The sequence below is a fragment of the Ovis aries genome, chromosome 1 (assembly GCF_016772045.2).
Source record: "Ovis aries strain OAR_USU_Benz2616 breed Rambouillet chromosome 1, ARS-UI_Ramb_v3.0, whole genome shotgun sequence".
Classification (NCBI taxonomy): domain Eukaryota; kingdom Metazoa; phylum Chordata; class Mammalia; order Artiodactyla; family Bovidae; genus Ovis; species Ovis aries.
Window position 1 is genome coordinate 98,162,656 of NC_056054.1, and position 22,666 is coordinate 98,185,321.

The following is a 22,666-nucleotide window of genomic DNA, read 5'->3' on the forward strand; positions in this document are numbered from 1 at the left end:
GTCGCGAAGAGTCAGACACAATTGAGCAAATTCACTTTCACTTTTCATTTTCATACATTGGAGAAGGAAATGGCACCCCACTCCAGTGTTCTTACCTGGAGAATCCCGGGGACAGGGGAACCTGGTGGTCTGCTGTCTATGGGGTCGCAGAGTCGGACACGACTGAAGTGACTTAGCAGCAGCAGCAGCAGCTATAAGATACTTAACTAGTACTCCTCAAAACTGTCAAGATCATCGAAAACAAGGAAAGTGTAAGAGACTGTCACAGTCTAAAGCAGCCTAATAATAAAGGGGATGTGATATTCTAAGTGGGATCCTGCGATCGAAAAACAACATTAGGTATAAAGTAAATAAATCAGAAATAAAATATGGAACTTGGGTCTTTCAAATTGTCAAGGTCCTGAAAGACAACAAAACATTGAAGAATTGACAAAGATTAGAGGAGATTAAGGATACATAACTACTAAATGTAATATAGGATCCTGGAACAAAAAAAAAGAAATTGGTGGGAAAAGTGGTGACCGTTGAATAAGCAGTTTAGTTAACAATTTTATATGAATGTTAATTTCCTTGTTCCTTTGTTGGTATGTAAATTCTTGCCTTTAGGGAATTTGGGCAAAAGTTATGTAAGAAATCTTTGTTTTAGTTTTTCAACTTTTATGAAAGAATGACATCTGTCCCCCCCCCCAAAAAAAAATGTAAAAAGTTACTAAAGCAATCCAAATAGTAAAACACAGATGTCCAGTACTATGATCTTTCATAAGAAGACTCTTCAAATGAGAGAATTTGCCCCCAAAGAAATACAGAAAAAGAATGCTCTGAAGAGAGCTTTAAAATAAGTTTATTTATAATCCACAAGGAAGGGAAGATGCTAGTTTGAATATACCCTGACTCCACACCACTCCCATCCTAACCCACTTTCATCTATTGGTTCTGGCAGATAGTGGAGACCTCAGGATCAGTTTGAAGCCCGACAGAAAAAGTAGATACAGGTCTTCCTCACTATCTGGCTAAACCAGTGGTTCTTAAAATTTACCATGCAGCAGGAGGGCTTACTAAAATTTCTGATTCAGTAAGTCTGGGGTGGGATTTGAGAATTTCTGTCACATTCCAGATGATGCTGATGTTTCTGGCTCAAGAGCCAAATTTTGAGAAACACTAGGCCAGGCAAGAGTCTGGAGACCAGTGTTGGGGACTCCTAATAAAAGGCAATGTGCAGGTAAGGGTTAGCTGACTCTTGTAACCATGATAGTGCTTCCCATATCCCCCAAAATAAAGAATTAAAACCAACCAGAATATGGGGAACAAATCTTCTGTACAGAAAAATTCCAAATAACTTATGTATGTATTGCCCTCTCAAGGAGGGCAGGACTCCAGGCCTGAGACTGTTTATCCTCAGGAAGGCCAGCTTGCATCCTTAACCCATGTCTGGTGCCTGAGAATTTGGATTTTGGGAGGGTTCTTACCACCCTGATAAGAGTAGCTCCCTGAGACTAAACTGTATAACCATGTGGTTTATTTTTTAAAAAAATTATGCTTGTAAAGGAATTTGTCCATTTCCTGTAAATTATGGAATCTATTATCTTATATTTATTTATTTTTGTTTTTGACTGTGCTGGGTCTTTACTGCCATGTCCAGGCTTTCTTTAGTTATGGTGGGCGGGGACTTCTCTCAAGTTGCGGGGCACGGGCTTCTCATTATGGTGGCTTCTCTTGCTGCAGAGCATGGGTTCTTGAGTGCAGGCTCAGCAGTTGTGTTGCATGGGTTTAGTTGCCCCATGGCATGTGGAATCTTCCCAGACCAGGAATCGAACCTATGTCCCCTTCATTATCAAGTGGATTCTTAACCACTGAAGTCTAACCATGTGTTTTATATTGAACACCTGCTTTCCTTTTGGGAGCCTGGAATTTTGATATATGCTAGGCAGAGGGTGCCTATATAACTAGCCCTCATTACAAACCTCAGGCACTGAGTAGAAAGATGTGAAAATCTTCTGATTGCTTCTATCTTAGAGAAGAAAGAAGCAAGGTTTAGTAGTCATGAATTTAAGATGTCAGGTGGTATTTTTCTCTCACCATATTTGAGTGTTTTAGTGAAGACACATAACTAAGGTACTACTCAAGCAAGTATGGGGGAAAGGGCAAAGGAATCGAGAGTGCGTGATAGGGTATGGATTTAATGTTGGACCATGGGTTTTAGACCAGGTGGGTTAAGAAGTGAAGACAGAACAGGTTGATGGAGCTTCCCTGCTGGTCCAATGGTTAAGAATCTGCCTGCTAATGCAGGGGACATGGGTTCAGCCCCTGGTATGGGAATATCCCACATGTCCCCGAGCAGCTGAGCCCATGGGCCACACCTGCTGAAGCCTGCGGGCCTAGAGCCTGTGCTCTGCAACAAAAGAAGCCATTGCAGTGAGAGGCTTGCGCACGGAAACCAAGAGAAGCCCAGCCCTGCCCTGAAGCAACTAGAGACAAAAAAGCCCACACAAAGCAACAAAGACCCAGCACAACACACCCCCACCCCCCAAAAAAGAGGATGTTGATGGAGGGCACACAGGGGAGTCAAAAAACTGTTGGAGTTAGAGTACTGGAGTGAGTGTCCTGGAAAGATAAGAGATGTTTTCGGAGAGTAAGATGCTTGAAATCTAGATTTTGATGATGATGACATAGGTAGATTATAAAATCATTGGGGTGAGACGGTCATTGAACTGAGAGGCCAGGTGGTAAAGGTCTACCTTAACACTCATTCTCCCTTCCTCCTTAATAACAGAATCTTGATTTTTACCTGGGCACATTGCCTTTCTGTATAAGGACACATTTCCTAGCCTCTCTGGTAGCTAGATATATGTGACTAAATTCTCCCAATGAGATCCAAGTGGCAATGTTCTGTGGAAGGCAATGCTCTCATAGGAAGTTGCCTTAAGAGAAAAGGCAACTATAGTTTTCTTTCCTTTTGTGTAGAATGTCCATATAATGGCTGGAGCTCCAGCAGCCATCTTGGACCATAAGACAGAGCCATATGCTGATAGTGGAGCAGAAAGAAAGAGATGCTGTGGACCTGCTGTACCATTTCAGGACTATCTTCCTCCAGACTGTTTAACGTGAGAGGGAAATAAACCTTAACCTTGTTTAACCCACTGTTAATTTGGATTACTGTTACTAATCCTAACTAATACATTGGATGGGTGAAAGTGTTACTTACATAATTGTGGAAATCAACTACAGAATAAGGTTACACATCCATGTCCATAGCAGCATTATTTACAATAGCCAAAACATGGAAACAACCAAACTGTCCATTCGTGGAGAAATAAAGAATATGTGGTATATATACACAATGGTATAGTATTTAGCAATAAAAATAAAGGAAATCCTGTCTCTGCGACAACATGGATGGACCTTGAAGGCATTATGCTAAATGAAATAAGTAAGACAAAGAGAAAAATTGCATATGATCTCAGTTATATGTGGAATCTAGAAAATAAAACAAACTCACAGATGCACAGAGAAGATTGGTGGTTGGCAGAGGCAGGACATGGGAAAAATGGGTGAAGGAGGTCTAAAGTTAAGTGTGTCATGCTTAGTGGCTCAGGCATGTCTGACTCTTTGCAACCTCATGGACTGTATAGCCTGCCAGGCTCCTCTGTCCATGGGGATTCTGCAGGCATGGGAATCATGGTGGATTCTTTACTGCCTGAGCCATCAGGGAAGCCCCTAAAGGTAAATACTTCCAGTTGTAAAATAAGTCCTGGGGATATAATGTACACCATGGTGACTATAATTAACAATATTCTGTTGTACGTTTGAAAGTTGCTAACAGAGTAGATCTTCAAAGTTCTCATCACAAGAAAAAAATTTTGGTAACTATTTGTGGTGGTAGATCTTAACTATACTAACTGTGGTGATCACTTAATAATATATGCATAAATCATTATATTGTACATTTGAAACTAACATAATGCATGTCAGTTATATATCAATAAAAAATTGAGGTTAAAAAAATGCTGAAAAAATCAACTACGGGAGTAATTATATATAGAGAAAGGTGGAAAGCTTGGTGCCCAAATCTTCCCTGAATGAAGAGTAAACAGGAGGTCTCTAAATAACTTCAAACAGAAGAGATAGTGGGTACTTTGAAGAAGGTGGGGAATGTGACAAAACATGAAGAAACAGTAGTGAGGACCAGGACAGCAAGCAGAATCAAAGAAGACATGTCCCCCATCTTCTTTCCTGTGCTGAGATTGACTTTTTAAACCCTGCGTTTAATCAAGGAAATAAGTTATAGATAAGACATATCACTTGTGTTTCGAACCAAATGGAATATTAGAGATGACCTACTGACTCAGATCAAAGATTTATTCAAGAATATGTTCTGGAAGAACGTGCTTGGCCCACAAACATTTCAAAGTGTTAAGAACCCCTTAATCTCCTGATCACTTTTTAATAAAATGGTAAAGTATTATTCACTATTTTATTTACTTTTTAAAAAACTCATACTGTTATCTCCCATGTTGAGTTTATTTAATTAACTACACTAATTTACTGAGGTCTTACCATGTATCAGACACTATATTGGGCATTGCTAAGCTATGTCACTTCAGTCGTGTCCGACTCTGTGCGACCGCATAGACAGCAGCCCACCAGGCTCCCCAGTCCCTGGGATTCTCCAGGCAAGAACACTGGACTGGGTTGCCATTTCCTTCTCCAATGCATGAAAGTGAAAAGTGAAAGTGAAGTCGCTCAGTTGTGTCCGACTCCTAGAAACCCCATGGACTATAGCCCACCAGGCCCCTCCGTCCATGGGGTTTCCCAGGCAAGAGTACTGGAATGGGTTGCCATAGGAACATACAAATTAATTATAAAGTATCTTCCTGGAAGGAATTTACTAGTTCAAAGAAGAACTTGGTGAGATAAACAATTGATATTATGTAGTGTGACTGTGATATTCATCATGTATAATTGAGCGATATACCAAGTGTGGTGCAGTCACCAGTTTCCTCCTGGAAATCAAGAGATTTCTGGAAGAGATAACAGATAAAGTGAATCTTGAAGGTGAAATATGAAGTAGGCTGGAACATGTAACAAGAGGAGGGTACAGCATGAGAATGTATATGGAAGCATGGTAAAAACACAGCACTTTGGTAAATTCCAATAGGCAGTCTGGAGGATGTTGATATAGTATATTTTATATTACTATTGATAAAATTAACAATGCAGAGATCCAATATTGAGTAAAATTATCTCATTCATGAATGCACTTGTCATTAATATATCATACAATTTGCTAGTGGAGATGACTGTCTTAATATACTCAGCTACAAGAAAGAAATTAACTGAGTATTTTAAGAAAATGTGTCCTTTGACCTTATATTACCATTTTCTCCTCTCTACAACTGTAGCCTATACTTACTCAGCAAAGGAAAACAATTGCTATAGTAAGTTATAGTGTGCTTTATTAAAACAGCTTAATTTGTAGACTAATTAAGGGAAAAGATAGTAATTTAAATGAATGGTACTGTCCAATATAACTTCTCCCCTGAGAAAATTTCACTAGATTATGGCTCTGGGTCAAATCCTGAACCAAAGGAATATGTTTCTTTTTTATTTAATAATTTAAAATTTTTAGAATAGTTTTAAGAAAAACTTGGGAAGATAGTATAGGGTTCCTGTATATCCCACATCCAATTTATTTTATTGTTAACATTTTATATTACTGTGGTACATTTGTCACAACCAATAAACCAATCAGTACACTGTTATTAAACAAAATCCATAGTTTATTAACACTTCTTCCATTTTCTGTTACTTGTCCTTTTTATTTTCCAAGACCCATCCAAGATACATTACATTTAGACATCAGGTCCCCTTAGGCTCCTCTATACTACAGCAGTTTCAGACCTTCCTTTTTCTTTTATGAGCTTGACAGTTTTGAGATGGTCGGGTATTTTGTAAGATATTCTTGAACTTGGGTTTGTCTGATGTTTTTCTCATGGGTAGACTGGGTTATGGTTTTAGGGAGGAAGACCATAGATGTAAAGTACCTTTCTCATCACATCATACTGTCAACATGACTTCACTGTTGGTGTTAATCTTGATCACCCAGTTGAGGTAATGTTTGTCTGATTTCTCCACTGCAAAGTTAATTCTCCCCCTTTCCATATTGTTCTCTTTGGAAGGAAGAGCCTATACTTAAGGAGTGGGGAATTATGATTCAACTCCTTGAGGGTAGTGTAGTTATGTAAATGTTTGAAATTCTTCCTATGGGAGTTTTATCTATTCTGCCCTATTTACTACTCAATCACTTATTTATATCAGTATGGACTCATGGGCATTTTTTTATACTTTATATTGTAATCCACTTCTACTGAGGCAGGAGATAGATTACCACACCCCCGCCCCACCCAATGAAGTGATTGGAGATTTATTCCCTGTGGACCGAAACACCAAAACAAGAATATCTTGTCAAGGATCTTCTTTGGAGGCTGAGCCCTGCCCAGGCCCTGTGTTTCTCATTCTTGAAGTCAGGAGACCTTCCTGACCACACATTCACAGAATGTCCCCTTGAAGGGGAGTGCTAAGGGATGCTTTACCCATAGGCCTTTTCCATAGAATCCATCTTGGCACACATGGGAGGATCTGAGATATACCAAATATTGACACCGATCCAGGCAAATCAAAATGAATGGCCAAAAGAAACTGAAAGAAATGCCCCATAAACATAATTCAAATTGCCACGAAGGCACAACTTAGGGACTGTCTCTCTGAGTGTGTCCATGTATTTATCCACACATATGGTACTCTTTTTCTTCCTAATAAATACTTTACTGGTTTCACTACTTTCTCTCTTTGTGGGAATTCTTTTCTGCAAAGCTTAAGAGCCGGGGCCTTGTCACTGACAACTGGCCTAGTGGCTAGGATTTGGTGCTTTCAACATCATGATCCAGCTTCAGTCTCTGGCTGGGAACCAAAACCGCACTTCAAGCTGCTGCAGGCCTAGGCCACTCAAGATTGCTAGATTATTTATACTGTTATTCAGCTTTGGCCACTGGGACCATTTTCAGTTGGTTCCCGTGTCCCTATGACATACTCCCACCAGTTTGCTTTTTGAGCACTTCCTTACTTTCTGGTACTACAAAAAAGCTTTCTCTCTCTCTCTCTTTTTTTGTATAATATAATTAGGAAAATGATATTACTTTTTAATATTATTACAAAAGAAAGATGTGGTAAATTGCAGATGGTGACTGTAACCATGAAATTAAAAGACGCTTACTCCTTAGAAGGAAAGTTATGACCAACCTAGATAGCATATTGAAAAGCAGAGACATTACTTTGCCAACAAAGATCCGTCTAGTCAAGGCTGTGGTTTTTCCAGTGGTCATGTATGGATGTGAGGGTTGGATTGTGAAGAAGGCTAAGCACCGAAGAATTGATGCTTTTGAACTGTGGTGTTGGAGGAGACTCTTGAGAGTCTCCTGGACTGTAAGGAGATCCAACCAGTCCATTCTAAAGGAGATCAGCCCTGGGTGTTCTTTGGAAGGAATGATGCTAAAGCTGAAACTCCAGTACTTTGGCCACCTCATGCGAAGAGTTGACTCATTGGAAAAGACTCTGATGCTGGGAGGGATTGAGGGCAGGAGGAGAAGGGGACGACAGAGGATGAGATGGCTGGATGGCATCACCGACTCGATGGACATGAGTTTGGGTGAACTCCGGGAGATGGTGATGGACAGGGAGGCCTGGCATGCTGCGATTCATGGGGTCGCAAAGAGTTGGACACGACTGAGCGACTGAACTGAACTGAACTGAACTGAATCAGTAACTGTAGCTTCCCAGATAACTCAGCAATAAAGAATTCACCCGCAATCCAGGAGACACTGGAGATGTGGATTTGATCCCTGGTGGGAAGATCCCCTGGAGAAGGAAATGGCAACCCACTCCAGTATTCTTGCCTGGGAAATCCCATGGACAGAGAAGCCTGGTGGGCTACAGTCCATAGGGTCAAAAGAGTTGGACATGACTTAGTGACTAACAACGACAACAAAATCAGTAACTAGGGCTTTGTATCTTGAGTTTGTTTTGAGTTCACTTTCCTATTCACATCTGACTTTTAGCTTGGTTTACGATGATGGGGTGTTTTTTTTTGGTAAACTTTCATATTATACATAAAGTGAGAGAATCAATCAACTTAAAATTACATGCTTTTTATTTAAACAGGAAAGTGGAGTATTTATTACTGATAACTAGGAATTATGTTGTCAAAGGACTATTAATTCAACAAACTTACATGCTAAAAGAGGAAAATGTATATGTTAAAAGAAGGAAATGAAAAAGAAGTGGATTTTTATTTACTCTTGCACTAGAATAGTCTACAGATTAGAAAATGCTAGGTCCATTTTAGAGAACTTACTGTATAGCAAAAAGAACTCTATTCAGTGCTCTGTGGTGACCTAAATAGGGAAGAAAATCCAAAAACAGAGGGGATATATGTATACATATAGCTGATTCACTTTGCTATACAGTAGAAACTAACAAAACATTGTAAAGCAACTACTCCAATTTAAAAAAAAGATACTAGGTCCATTTTAATAGAGGATAAATCCCAAGTATCACAAGAATTACGGAAGGCAAAAGGCCTTCTCATTCTTAAAAAGTTTTTCCACAGGCAAAATAGCAGGGAATTGTACAAATATTAATAGTTATACAATTAAGAAGAAGTTTTAGTTCTCACATTTCTGGTTCTCTTATTTATATTGGGAAAGAAAATAATTTCTAATGTTGTTTCTTCAGTTGTTCAAACTTATTCTTTTGTTAAGTAATAGCAATCCCAAAATGTATTACACAACAGCATCTTTATGAACACACATCTGATTGGTACATCCAATACCTTTCTTCATGAAATTCTGTGTGCCCAACAATTAACACTTAGTTAACTTCTCTGAGGCACAAAAACAGAGCAACTCTTCTATGGATGAGAAAACAGAATCAACAGCAGCTCTTGGACATAAACTGGAGTCCCTGGTTTTCATTTCATTTGCTTTGTTTTTCACAACTTGCAATTTCTGACATAACTGTTAAAAGTAGGATACCCCTATATTTAGTTATCATCAATTTTAATTTATTACATAACTGACCTCTTTGAATTACCTTGACTTGCTGTGTGTGGGAGGGTATGGAGGGGAGAAAGTGGGAGTTGGGGGATGGGGGAGGAAATCCAGTCACATTTGTACATCATACTATAGCAGTTGATGGCTACTTATCACTGTTCCTAAGATAAAGTCTTGTATACTAATATGAGAACTGAGAGATCAAAAAGGACTGGACCACTAATTTAAAATCTCAGTTTTTCCAGTCAGGTTGAACCTGTTGGCAGCTGCTAGATTGTTAGAATGATCCGTGAGCTTAGACAGTTGAAGGTAGTTCTCATTGAGAAAATAGAGATGTGTTACTTAGGGGAAAAGAATAAAAAAGACCAGGTATCAGATATACTAGTGAATAGATAGTGAAACAAAATGTTTAAGTATCTATATATCTTATCTTAGGTGTATACAACAATTAAAAGACAATTTTTTCTCTTATCTCTCAGGAAAAATACATTTAGTTATATATTAAAAACAACAAAAGATTCAGCTTCTAGTAGAAAATACTGTCAGAAGCACAGTTACATGGAGTCCCCATTTCTTATGTAGATATTGGCTTATATTCCCCACCATAATATTTGATAAATGACAGCACACATTTATTAAGTACCTGCCACATGCCAGGAATTCTGCTAAAGAGAAACAAAGATGACTAAAAGAGTATCTAAGCTCATGGTCCAGGAATTACTGGAAGGAAAAAGTAATGAGTCATAAGAGTAAGGGAAGTAAGTCAATACAAATGAAATGCTGAGATTTCACTGAAGGGAAAAGAGGAAAAAGAATGAATGCTTTGGAAAGAGAAAGAAAAGTAGATTTCTGGGCAATATGAAATATCTCTTTTTGAGCAATGAACGTTGTTCAATCTTGTCAGGCTCCAAAGGCATCTGTAGATTCAGTTTTTGAAAAAAACTGGGAAAAACATGACAATGGAACAGCTACAGATAGGTCATAACTATGGCAAAGAAAACAACAGCCAACATAAACTTGGCCATTGTTATTGTCGAAGTGTTAGAATTGTCGGTTTCAACTATTCTTGTCATTAGTGGCTTCTTGATACGATCTTGTGTCGTGAGGATCACTTTTCGAGCTCCATCCCACTTTCCAGGACCCTGTAGACGATACTGGATTGGAGTACAGGGTCCCCAAAATAACTGGAATGCCAGTTTGGGGTCAGTGAAGGCCAGGGACAGAAGATTGGGCTTGACGCCCACCAGATCAGCAAGCTCATCCATGGTACCTATATAGTCTCCCTGAATGGTATGGCGTTGGCTTTCCACATACCTGAAGCAGAGAAGACAGAAACCATGGCCTATTAACAATTCAATCAATCAGTGCTTTCTGAGTATCTGCTATTGGCTCAATATTGGGGTAGGAACTATAGAAAACAGAGAAGAAAGAGGGTCTCTATCCTTAAGGACCTTATAATCTACTGGAGTAGATAGGTACACATGAAACAGAGAAGAATTTAAGACTTGGTTAAATCATGTGGTTTTAGGCTGATAGATATAGAAATGTAGAGGAGGGTAGTTGAAACAGAGCTATGATAAGGTTTTGAAGGATGTGGAAGAAATAGATCAAGTGAGAACAAAGAGGAGAGCATTACAAGTCAAGGGAATGGCACAGTAAAGGGAGAAAGCAAGAATGAGTATAGAATGTGAGCACAGAATATTCGTGGGCCCTACCTACAGCAGAGGAAGAATGGAGAAAATAAGGGTGGATGTATGGAAGCAAACAGCAGATCGAGATACAGAGGACTCTGATGTTGTCAGAAAGAACCCACCACAAAAATCCTCAAGTTTGGGATCCTCAATTGTTTCATGAGGGAGGTGGTAGTACAGTCCAAAGGGCAGGACTTCCCAGGACCAACATTAATTTGGAATCCTGAAAGGAGGGGGAGGATGACTTATCCTACAAGGTTCCTCCAAATGGAACCAGATGGAATGATTACAGCAAGTGCGGATTTGAAGAGCAAAATGGGCTTTTGGGAGAGAAAATGTGGTAACAGTACAATATGTGAAAAGTGCATGCTAAATCGCTTCAGTCGTGTCCGACTCTTTGCGACCCTAGGGACTGTAGCCCTCCAGGCTCCTCTGTCCATGGGGTTCTCCAGGCAAGAATACAGGAGTGGGTTACCATGCCCTCCTCCAGGGGATCTTCTCAACCCAGGGATTGAACCCACGTCTCTTACATCTCCTGCATTGGCAGGTGGGTTCTTTACCACTAGTACCATTGGGGAAGCCAGTGGGATTTAAAGAGCTAATTGATGACTTTCTCTTTTTACTTTCTATAAAAAAAAAGAAAGAAAGAAAGAACAGTGGGGCAGAAAAGAAATAAGAGAAAAGTCAAGTCAGGTTAACTGCGATTAGATGGGCTTACTAGAAATCCAAAAAGGACAGGAAAAGGGACTTCCCTGGCAGCCCAGCGGTTAAAACTCTGCACTTCCAATGCAGGGGGAGGAGAGAAGGGGGAAGGAGAGTATGGGTTCAATCCCTGGTCAGGGAACTAAGATCCCACATGCTGTACAGCCAAAAAACTTTTTTAAAAAATAAAAATAGAAACGCCAAAAGAAACTATAAAAAACAGGGCAGGAAAAATGATAGAAAATAAATTTGAAATAGAACTGGTAAGATAGAATTCCTGAGGAACTGATAGATAGGCAAAGGAATTTATGAAATGGGACTAAAGTTTAGAAGAGAAGAAGGTAAGACAGGAAATAATTTGAGAGCTTTCCCTTATGGGTGTTATGTTAGCTCATGGGTTTACAGGCATGTAGTGGGTTAACAGCTGTAGTATTCAGGAGGATGTCACAGAGATTACACTAGTACCTGCTTTGTAGGATTGTTTCGAGAATTAAATAAACTCATACATGTAAAACACTTAGTATTTGCACAAAGTTGACCCTCAATAAAAGTTAAATATTATCCTTAGGAACTTACAGTCGGAAGGTAAGTCAAAGGAAAGAAAGGAGGAAAATTGAAATGGGGTAATAATAAATATATTTAAATAATATAATAAATATAATACATGATATAAATATAATAATTGATAATAAATACATACTAAATAATAAATATAATAAATTATTTAAATAATATAATATTGTGACCCCATGGACTATAGCCCACCAGGCTCCTCTATCTATGGAATTCTCCAGGCAAAAATACTGGGGTGGGTGGCCATTCCCTTCTCGAGGGGATCTTTCCAACCCAGGGATGGAACTCAAGTCTCCTGCACTGCAGGCAGATTCTACACCATCTGAGCCACCTAGGAAGCCCAATAATAATATAATTAATAATAAAAATAATAAATAGTGCCAGGGAAAGAAAGCACTCCAAGAAGGAAGAGGTGTTAAAAAGCACCAAACTCAGTAGTGAAAGAAAAATTAAGTTGTTCATGGATGACTCTTAAGACAGCAATTGCAGGAATAAGGATGGAAGTTACAATGGAGGGAGAAAAGGGTGTCAATTTAGAGCATGTGATACAGAATGTTTATACTGTTGAAGTTTGGCAGTGAAAGGAAGGAGGAAAACAGGAGGGCACCTAGAAAGTATATCAGGGTTAAATAAAAACTTTCTCTTCCTCCCAGAAGGGAGAGTTACACTGGTATAATCATATAACCACATCTTTGGGCATGGGGTGATTGTGCCTCTGACTTTTAGGACTTGATCAACATCAACTTTGTTCAAATAAAAATCCCCCAGTGAATAAGTTTAAATTCTGAAATTCAGATTGCTAAATAAGCACTAAGCAGCTAGCTGATGGTACCACCTTCCCAGATCATATAGACTGTTCATCCCAAGAGCTACTGTGGCCTGAGTATGCTGTCACAGGCCAGCCAGCAAATGACCTCTGCAGAACTGCAAGTCTACCTACAGATTTGTAATTTGACCATATCTACCCTTCATTAATTCATCACTGCCCCTCCTTTCTCTGGCAGCTCTAACAGCCCTTCAAGTAATTCTTGCCAAAATAGCATACCTGGTTTTCCCTCCATGTGCTTTTTCCTACTTGACTTTTCTTTTAGACCTTACACATAGGATTTTCTTAAGCTCTTCTCTCCTTTCCCATCCATACTCAAATCATTTGGTGGTATTTCTCTATTCTGTTGTCACAAACTATTATTTCCTTTCCTTCAAAATATCTAAATCCTTAAATGAACACAAGGAAAATAAATATAGTACAACATTGCTCTTATTAAGAATTGAGTGGGAAAAATTGGGAGAATTCTTACTGTTTTGCCATATCCTCTTGAACCTTAGCTATTTCTGTCATCATTTCACTTTGTGGGGGCAATGTCTTTAACCCTAAAGAGAAAAAAAAAAATTTAAGTGTAAAATTACCTCAGTGTGAATAATAATCCTATTAACAATTACCATGCTATGGAGAATTCAAAGGAATACAGGCTAGTTTTCTGTACCAAGGAAGTTACACATGCAGTTTTGATCACCTTACCCTTCCACCACCAGAATATAACCACATCAACTTCGGTAGCTTAATGTTTCCCACTTTGTCTTTGGAGGAAATTGCTCCTAATCTGCTTCCCAACCAATATCTTCCTCCTCCCTAAAATAGTCTTTCACCTGGGAAATGAGATATGGACATGAGAAAATGATAAAAGGTATATGAAAAATTAGGTTCAAAGTAAAAGGGTGGGAGGATGATGGGAAACACATCGGTACTTGTACTCAATCACAAAGAGGCTTTATACCACAGAAAGAAGGAAGTAAAAATAAACTGTCAATCTATTTTATGCCTTTAGTCCTTTGGGAAATAAACCTTACCTTATAAACTTTTTTATTTGGTGAGAGTGAGGGGCAAGGTCAAAGGCAACTCATAATACCCAGTCTTAACAAATAAATTTATGCACCATTGCACAAAGAGTTCCAGTAGCAGGAATTTAACACCAACACCAAGGACATGGCTAGACAAAGGTAGGATAGTACTTAACATGGAAACTCTCAATTTCAATGATTAGCTTTATACCAGGAATTTATAGGCACTATGCCATATGGAAAATTTGAGCCAACTCTATAAAGGTACTCATACCTTATGCCTTTGCTTCTGCTGTTTTCTCTGTCTTGTATGCCTTCCCCTTTACTCCTTATTTGTGTAGAAAAAGTCTGTTCATTTCCTCCCTTGGTTGTACGCAACTCTAAATCCAACTCTAAAGTGGAGCCCAGTGTGCTACACAATCCATGGGGTTGCAAAGAGTCAGACATGACTTAGGGACGGAACAACTGTAGAGTTTAGAAAACCACCAAAGCTGAACTTGCATTCATTGAATAGAGATTTATTAGCTGCCTCTCATGTGCTAGGCATTGGTCTAGTCTTGGAAGACAAAGGCAAATAAACTTGATTCTTTTATTTAAAGAACTTTCAGGGGACTGCCTTGGTGGTCTAGTGGTTCAGAATCTGTCTTCCAATGCAGGGCATGTGGGTTCAGTCCCTGGTTAGGGAACTCAGAACCCACATGCAGCAGAGCAGCTAAGCCCTCGCACCACAACTAGAGAAGCCTGTGCCCTGCAAGGAGGACTCAGCTTGCAGCCAGGAAAACAAAGAGCTTTCAACATATTACCTGCTGTGTTTGCTGCTTAGTGGGTAAGTCAGCTAGAAGATCTAGAAGATGATAGCATATATGGGAAAAGTAGTGAAAGATAGGCATGAAAAAGCAGCCTGTATCCAATTTGTGAAGGAACTTGAATGCCATGCTATGACATAATGCCTCCTTGTGATCCAGAGAGTTGTATCATTTCATATGGTTTGCAAGGGAAGAAAGTTACTAAATGAGAGTAGAATCCTTGCAAGGGCTCTTGAGAGGTTACAAAAGAGACAAAGATAAAATAAAACTAGATTTTGGTCAAGGCAAGCAAGAAGACTCAGTGTTCTACAAAAGGGTGTAATATTTCCTTAACAAGAGAACAGAAATTCTAGAGAACAAAGGAAGAAGGGAAATGGGACTTGGTAGGAAAGAACACACGAGGCAAGAAGACAAGGCTGAGCTGGGCATGTGTGAAATTAACTGATTCTAAAGGCTTTAAATCAGCACAGTGAGGGTAGAATTCAGAGATGAGAAAGGCAAGAGTTTGGTAAATAGAGTGTAGGGGTATGAATATTAGAAAAAACTCAGGGTTCTTTTTGGAAGTTTGATAAATTTATAGGGATTCTCTGATGATTCCTTTCTTCCGAGTGTTAAAAGAAAGCTGGAGGAATTAGCACTAAGCTCTGCTAGCATAGAAAACTGGGCTTTTTATACAATTTCCCTAAAATCCCCTAATCCCACAGCCATAATGCAGAATCTTCCAAATGCTTTTTCCCTAATCCTCTCAATAGTTCACTTGTTCTGGAAGAGTCTCAGTTGTTTGTTCAAAGTATATTAAGGTGCTGTGGCCTATTGTAATGCAACTTTTTCCTCTTAATTGACCACTTAAAAGATCCACTTAATATGACTGGAATTAGCCAACTTAATGGGTTACTTGCATTGGATTGCTGGTCCAGCGCTCAAGGAGTACACAATCTACTGGATAGAATTAAAGAATTAAGAAATGAAAGAACTCTGGGACGTCCCTGGTAGTCCCTGTGGTTAGGACTCCATGCTTCCAATGCAGGGGGCACAGGTTTGATCCCTGGCTGGGAACTATGATCCTATGTGCCCCGTGGTATGGCCAAAAAATTAAAAGAAAAAGAAAAGAAATGAAAGAACTTTGAGGAAATCTGGAAAAGCTTTTTTGTGTGTATGTGGTTAATCTTTTTAAAATTTATTTATTTAAATTGGAGGCTAATTATTTTACAATATTGTGGTGGTTTTTGCCATACATTGTCATGAATCAGCCATGGGTGTACATGTGTCCCACCATCCTGAACTCCGCTCCCGCCTCCCTCCCACCCATCCCTCTGGATTGTCCCAGAGCACCAGCTTTGAGTGCCCTGCTTCATGCATTGAACTTGCACTAGTCATCTATTTTACATATGGTAATATACATTTTCAATGCTATTCTCTCATATCATCCCACCCTTTCCTTCTCCCACTTAGTCCAAAAGTCTGATCTTTGCATCGATGTCTCATTTACTGTCTTGCATATAGGGTCATCTTTACTGATGCTGAAGCTGAAACTCCAGTACTTTGGCCACCTCATGAGAAGAGCTGACTCATTGGAAAAGACTCTGATTGGGAGGGATTGGGGGCAGGAGGAGAAGGGGACGACCGAGGATGAGATGGCTGGATGGCATCACTGACTCGATGGACGTGAGTCTGAGTGAACTCCGGGAGATGGTGATGAACAGGGAGGCCTGGCGTGCTGCGATTCAAGGGGTCGCAAAGAGTCGGACACGACTGAGCAACTGAACTGAACTTACTGTCTTTCTAAACTCCATATATATGCATTAATATACAGTATTGGTATTTCTCTTTCTGGCTTACTTCACTCTGTATAATAGGCTCCAGTTTCATCCACCTCATCAGAATTGACTCAAATGCATTCTTTTTTATAGCTGAGTAATATTTCACTGTGTATATGTACCACAGCTTCCTTATCCCTTCTACCGATGGACATCTAGGTTGCTTCCATGTCCTAGCTATTGTAAACAGTGCTGCAATGAACATTGGGGTACATGTGTCTCTTTCAGTTCTGGCTTCCTCAGTGTGTATGCCCAGCAGTGGGATTGCTGGGTCATATGGCAGTTCTATTTCCAGTTTTTTAAGGGATCTCTACACTGTTCTCCATAGTGGCTGTACTAGTTTTCACTGCCATTTATCACCATTGTTTCTTTTTCTCTACTACCATGAAGTCTTCACTAGGGAAAAAGCTGAAATATTTTATAAGAACTCTGAATCCATTCAGTTTAGTCACTCAGTCATGTCTGATCTTGGTGACTCCATGAACTGCAGCATGCCAGGCTCCCCTGTCCATCACCAACTCCCGGAGCTTACTCAAACTCATGTCCTCTGAGTCAGTGATGCCATCCAACCATCTCATCCTCTGTTATCCCCTTCTCCCCCTGTCTTCAATCTGTCTTCAATGCAGTATCAAGCTTTTTTCCAGTGAGTCACTTCTTCACATCAGGTGGCCAAAGTATTGGAACTTCAGCTTCAGCATCAGCATCAGTCCTTCCAACAAATATTCAGGACTGATTTCCCCTAGGATGGACTGGTTCAATCTCCTTGCAATCCAAGGGACTCTCAACAGTCTTCTCCAACACCACAGGTAAAAAGTAACTATTCTTCGGCACTCAGCCTTCTTTATGGTCTCTCATATGGACCTTTGTCAGCAAAGTAATGTCTCTACTTTTTAATATGCTGTCTAGGTTTGTCATATCTTTTCTTCCATGGAGCAATCGTCTTTTAATTTCATTGCTGCAGTCACCATCTGCAGTGATTTTGGAGCCCAAGAAAATAAAGTTTGTTACTGTTTCCATTGTTTCCCCATCTATTTGCCATGAAGTGATGGGACCGGATGCCATGATCTTAGTTTTTTGAATGTTGAGTTTTAAGCCAACTTTTTCACTCTCCTCTTTCACTTTCATCAAGAGACTCTTTAGTTCTTCACTTTCTGCCATTGGGGCAGTGTCATCTGTATATCTGAAGTTACTGATATTTCTCCCAGCAATCTTGATTCCAGCTTGTGCTTCATCCAGCCTGGCATTTTACATGATGTACTCTGCATATAAGGTAAATAAGCAGGATGACAATATACAGCCTTGAAATACTCCTTTCCCAATTTGGAACCAGTCCGTTGTTCCATGTCTGGTTCTCATAGTTGCTTCTTGATCTGCCTACAGATTTCTCAGGAGGCAGGTGAGGTGGTCTGGTATTCCCATCTCTTTAAGAATTTTTCACAGTTTTTTGTGAACCACACAGTCAAAGGGGCTTCCCTGGTGGCTCAGCTGGTAAAGAATCCACCTGCAATGCTGGAGAGCTAGCTTCGATCCCTTGGTTAGGAAGATCCCCTGGAGAAGGAAAAGGCTACCCACTCCAGTATTCTGGCCTGGAGAATTCCATAGGGTCACAAAGAGTCGGACACAACTGAGCAGCTTTCACTTTTCACACAGTCAAAGGCTTTTGCATAGTCAATAAAGCAGAAGTATGTTTTTCTGGAATTTTTTTGCTCTTTCTGTGACCCAACAGATGTTGGCAATTTGATCTCTGGTTTCTCTGCCTTTGCTAAATCCAGCTCGTACATCTGGAATTTCTTGGTTCACACACTGTTGAAGCCTAGCTTGAAGGATTTTGAGCATTACCTAGCTAGCATGTGAAATGAGTGCAATTGTGTGGTAGTTTGAACATTCTTTGGCATTTCTCTTCTTTGGAACTGGAATGAAAACTGAACTTCTTCAGTCCTGTGGCCACTGCTGAGTTTTCCAAATTTGCTGGCATTTTGAGTGCAGTACTTTCACAGCACCATCTTTTAGGATTTGAAATAGCTCAGCTGGAATTCCATCACCTCCACTATCCTTATTTGTAGTGATGCTTCTTAAGGCCCACTTGACTTCACACTCCAGGATATCTGGCTCTAGGTGAGTGAAAACACCATCGTGGTTGTCTAGGTCATTAAGATCTTTTTTGTATAGTTTTCCTGTGTATTCTTGCCACCTCTGCTTAATATCTTCTGCTTCTGTTAGGTCCATAACATTTCTGTCCTTTATTATGCCCATCTTTGCATGAAATGTGCTTTTGGTATCTCTAATCTTCTTGAAGAGATCTCTAGTCTTTCCCATTCTATTATTTTCCTCTATTTCTTTGCATTGTTCACTTAGGATGGCTTTCTTATCTCTCCTTGCTATTCTTTGGAACTCTGCATACAGATGGGTATATCTTTCCTTTTCTCCTTTGCCTTTCACTTCTTTTCTCAGCTATTTTTAGGGCCTCCTGAGACAACCATTTTGCCTTTTTGCATTTCTTTTTCTTAGGGATGGTTTTGATTACTGCTTCCTATACAATGTTATGAACCTTCATCCATAGTTCTTCTTCTCTGTCTATCAGATCTGATCCCTGAATCTATATGTCAGCTCCTTTTTAGTACTTCAAATGGCACATTTTCAAATCCCTTAACCATTTTTATCTCTCTCCTTTTAATGTACTCCAGTTTCACTTTTAAAATATCTTTAGGTGTGGTCTGACCACAGTGTGGTCTGACTTAGAGAAGAATGTTGTAAATTCCAGGATATTATAGTTTTTTAATGATGTCAGGTATTAATAAGTCTTTAGAAGCCACATTATTCTGCTAATTCATACTGAACCTACTATCCCAAACCCTAAAGTTTTTTCTCATGTTCTCATAGCCAAAATTTTCTGAAAAAGGGAATATAAAGGGGGAAAATTGAGAATTTGAGTGGCTGAATATTCTATATTCTAGACTAGTCTTTACCAGGTCTTAATTTTTTGCTGAAATCAAGTCACAGCACTTCTATATTTGACTTTCTCTAACTATAATAAAAGAAGACTGCTTCACAAATATGTATCCATTTTCTAAAATCTGAAAGAGTGGATTTTAATCTGGAGTGCACATTATAATCATCTGGAGAACATTTTCTCAATGATTTTATATCAGCTCCATCTTGGACTTATTAATTAAATACCACCAGCAAAACAAGCCTATTTTGGGAAAATTTCCCAGGACATTTTGCTATAGGTCCATGGTTATAAATTACTACTTTATATTCCCTCAACAATTAATTTTTGAGCACTAACTTTGTGCCAGGCACTGTTATAATCATATATACTATCTGGCTATTTACAAGCAAGAACATAAACATAATTAAACACACTGCTAAGTAATTAGGTAATCATCTTACATGGTCACTTACCTTTAAATACTTGAGTGGCCCAGCGTCCTTGGAGCTCTGAAATGGGCATAATGGCACCCAAGGGCTGGATCAAGCCTATGATTGCAAGAGTTGGCTTTTCAAGGTTAGGAGGGAAGACCTTTTTATACAGGGATATCTTGTTTTTGACTACTTTGACAGAATCTTCAAGAAAAGGAAATGCAAAGCTATAGCCTGTAGCAAAGATAACAACATCAATGTCATCCTCCCTGGAGCCGTCCTCAAATATGGCTGCTGTCTCTGTGAACTCCTTCACATTTGTTTTCACCTTCACAAAGCCAGAAATTATACGGTTTGGCAGGTCATCATTCACTGTTGGATGCTGGCTGAAAACTCTGTGAATGATGATAAAGAAGGAGAAAGGAGAGAGATCATGAGAGAGAGAGAGAGAAATCATTAACATGTAAGTAAAATTCTGCTTTGATTGAGGTGGTTAATCAATATGCCAATAGTCTCCCTCTATTCATGACATTTGGGAAGGATCTAATATATACCAGCTTGATAAAGGTAAGGATGATCTCAGAGTAGATGTTGGACTGTGGAAGGCATTGAAAGGGAAGATGTTGCAGAAGTAAGGGAAGAATGGTCTTATTTGAAAAGTAGATGTATGGTTTCTCAAGGAATAATAATGCTCTTGGTGACCTAATAAGGCCACAGTCTCGTGGTTTCTATCCATATGCCAGAAAGTCTGCAGAACTGTATTATCAGCATCCTATTGAGCCTCATTTTAGTTTCAAAGGCCCACGAGGTAGACTTGAACCATCATTTTCCAAACTGTATAATGAACTACGTGTGCATAGTAATTTATATTTATAAATTGATTTTACATACATTAACATAAACCTAATGAAGAAGGCAGGACAGTTACCATTATCCAGGTTTTATAGATGAGGAAACTGAGGACTAAAGAAGTTAAGTGGCTTGCCTAAGGTCCTGCAGCCTAGGACTTCAGGATTTATATCAAAATGGTTTTTTATGAACTCCCTTGAGATCCTCTGGGCATGGTAAGTAGTGTTTCCTAGAAATAGCATAGGATAAGGTGACAAAAAAATGACAGATTTGCAGAATTTGGACCTTTCTAAAAACAGTCTGAATCCTTGGATACTGTGTTAACAGGCTCTGAGAATCCTCAGCCTGTCATATTCAGACAGAGCTGGCCTCTTCTCAGGAACTGGTCTGTTTAAACAGTATTACCGGCTTGTTGCATTTAGTAATTCCTTGACTCAAATCTTTAGGTTTGTGATTCTGTTCTCATTCCAACCTCATCATTTCATCTTTCTCTCCAAACTTACTCCTTTTCACTAACAGTACCACAATTCCACACTGTTGCCCAAATCACAGAACTGTGAGTCTTACATCTGGTCACCAAGGCCACCCTTTCTCCTTTAAACAGCTTCAGAATTGTTTTACTCATTCTCTGTTTCACCTGAACTGTTATAGTTGTCTTTAGGGTCTCCTGCTCCATCCCCCCTCAATCTATGTTCTACATTATTCTGGGAGTGATTGTTCAAAAATGTATTTATTATTATGATGTCACTCGCTTAAAACCTCTTGATGATGGCTCTGGACTGTCTTCATTCTAAACTTTTCGTTTTATTTATCTCCAGCGAACCTGGAGATGTACTCAGGCACTCTTCTATCTCTGCCTAATAGTCCAGCCCAACGAAACTATGTGCAGGTCTTACAGCATAATGTATTTTTTGCTATTCTAAGACCTTGTATGTATAATTAGAATGCTACTTCCTTACCCTATTTGTTTGACTATCTCCTATTATTTCATAAAGACTCAGTTTATTTTTGTGATTCCCAAAGTTTTCGATGCTACAGTTTCCATAACTGGGTCAAATGAATGGCTGGAAGTTTGTTGGGAAACACACTCTCCAAGTATCACCCCATTGATTACTTTCAAAGGAAAAAAATATCTTTACAGAAGAGAAACCTGGTAGCTACTACCAAATCCATGTGATCAAATTTAACATCATTAATATGCAATAAACTGCTATCATTTGGTTCCTGATGTGACCCACCAAGAAGGCACAAAATAACCTATGAGCATTTGCACCAGAACCATTTAATCTAAATATAATAGAGGAAGAACAACTATGAAAGTCCAAATTTAGAGACTTCCTGCAAAACAAATGGCTTCAATTCTTAAAAAAAAAAAAAAACCCATGTAAAAAAATAGAGAATAATTTCAGATTAAGAGAGATAAAAGAGAGATGACAACTGAACGCAATGGTGTAATATCTGACAGGATCCTAGATTTTAAAAATAAAAAAAGCTACAAAGAATTCCCTGGTGGTCCAGTGATTAGGACTCTGCACTTTAAGCCATGCAGTGTGGCCCCAAAATAAAAAGCTACAAATATTATTGAGACAATTTGGGAAATTTGAATATGCAATATATTAGCAATAGATAGTGGTACTTTATCAATGTTCAGTTTGCTAAGTGTAGTAATTATATTATGTTTATGTAGAAGAATGCCCTTTTTCTTAGGCAATGTATGCTAAAGAATGTAGGGTAAAATGTCCTATTGACTACAAGTAGTTACTCTCAAATAGTTCAGGGAAAAAATGTATGAATGCATGCATGGATATATAGATACTATATATGTATGGATCTATATACCTCCAGAAAGAGAGAGAAAGGAAATATAGTGAACTGTTAATAATAGGTCAGTCTAAATGAAGGGTATATGGGTGTTCATTGCA

The 22,666-nt window shown here is 39.1% G+C and overlaps 1 protein-coding gene across 6 annotated transcripts in view; it reads right to left on the minus strand.

Moving 5' to 3' along the window:
• The window catches only part of FMO5 (flavin containing dimethylaniline monoxygenase 5), a 58,534-nt gene that overhangs the window by 10,791 nt on the left and 25,077 nt on the right, over positions 1-22,666 (minus strand). For 5 of the 6 annotated variants that reach the window (XM_012179728.5, XM_004002399.6, XM_027973876.3 and 2 more), the window contains exons 7-9: positions 19,938-20,290; positions 13,369-13,441; positions 8,186-10,418 (exon numbers count right to left, since the gene is read on the minus strand). In XM_012179728.5, coding sequence (XP_012035118.1) covers positions 10,073-10,418; positions 13,369-13,441; positions 19,938-20,290 — 772 coding nt within the window. In that variant the 3' untranslated portion in view covers positions 8,186-10,072. Of the gene's footprint in view, positions 1-8,185; positions 10,419-13,368; positions 13,442-19,937; positions 20,291-22,666 lie in introns of those variants that run through there. The other variant, XM_012179729.5, reaches the window with a different exon arrangement.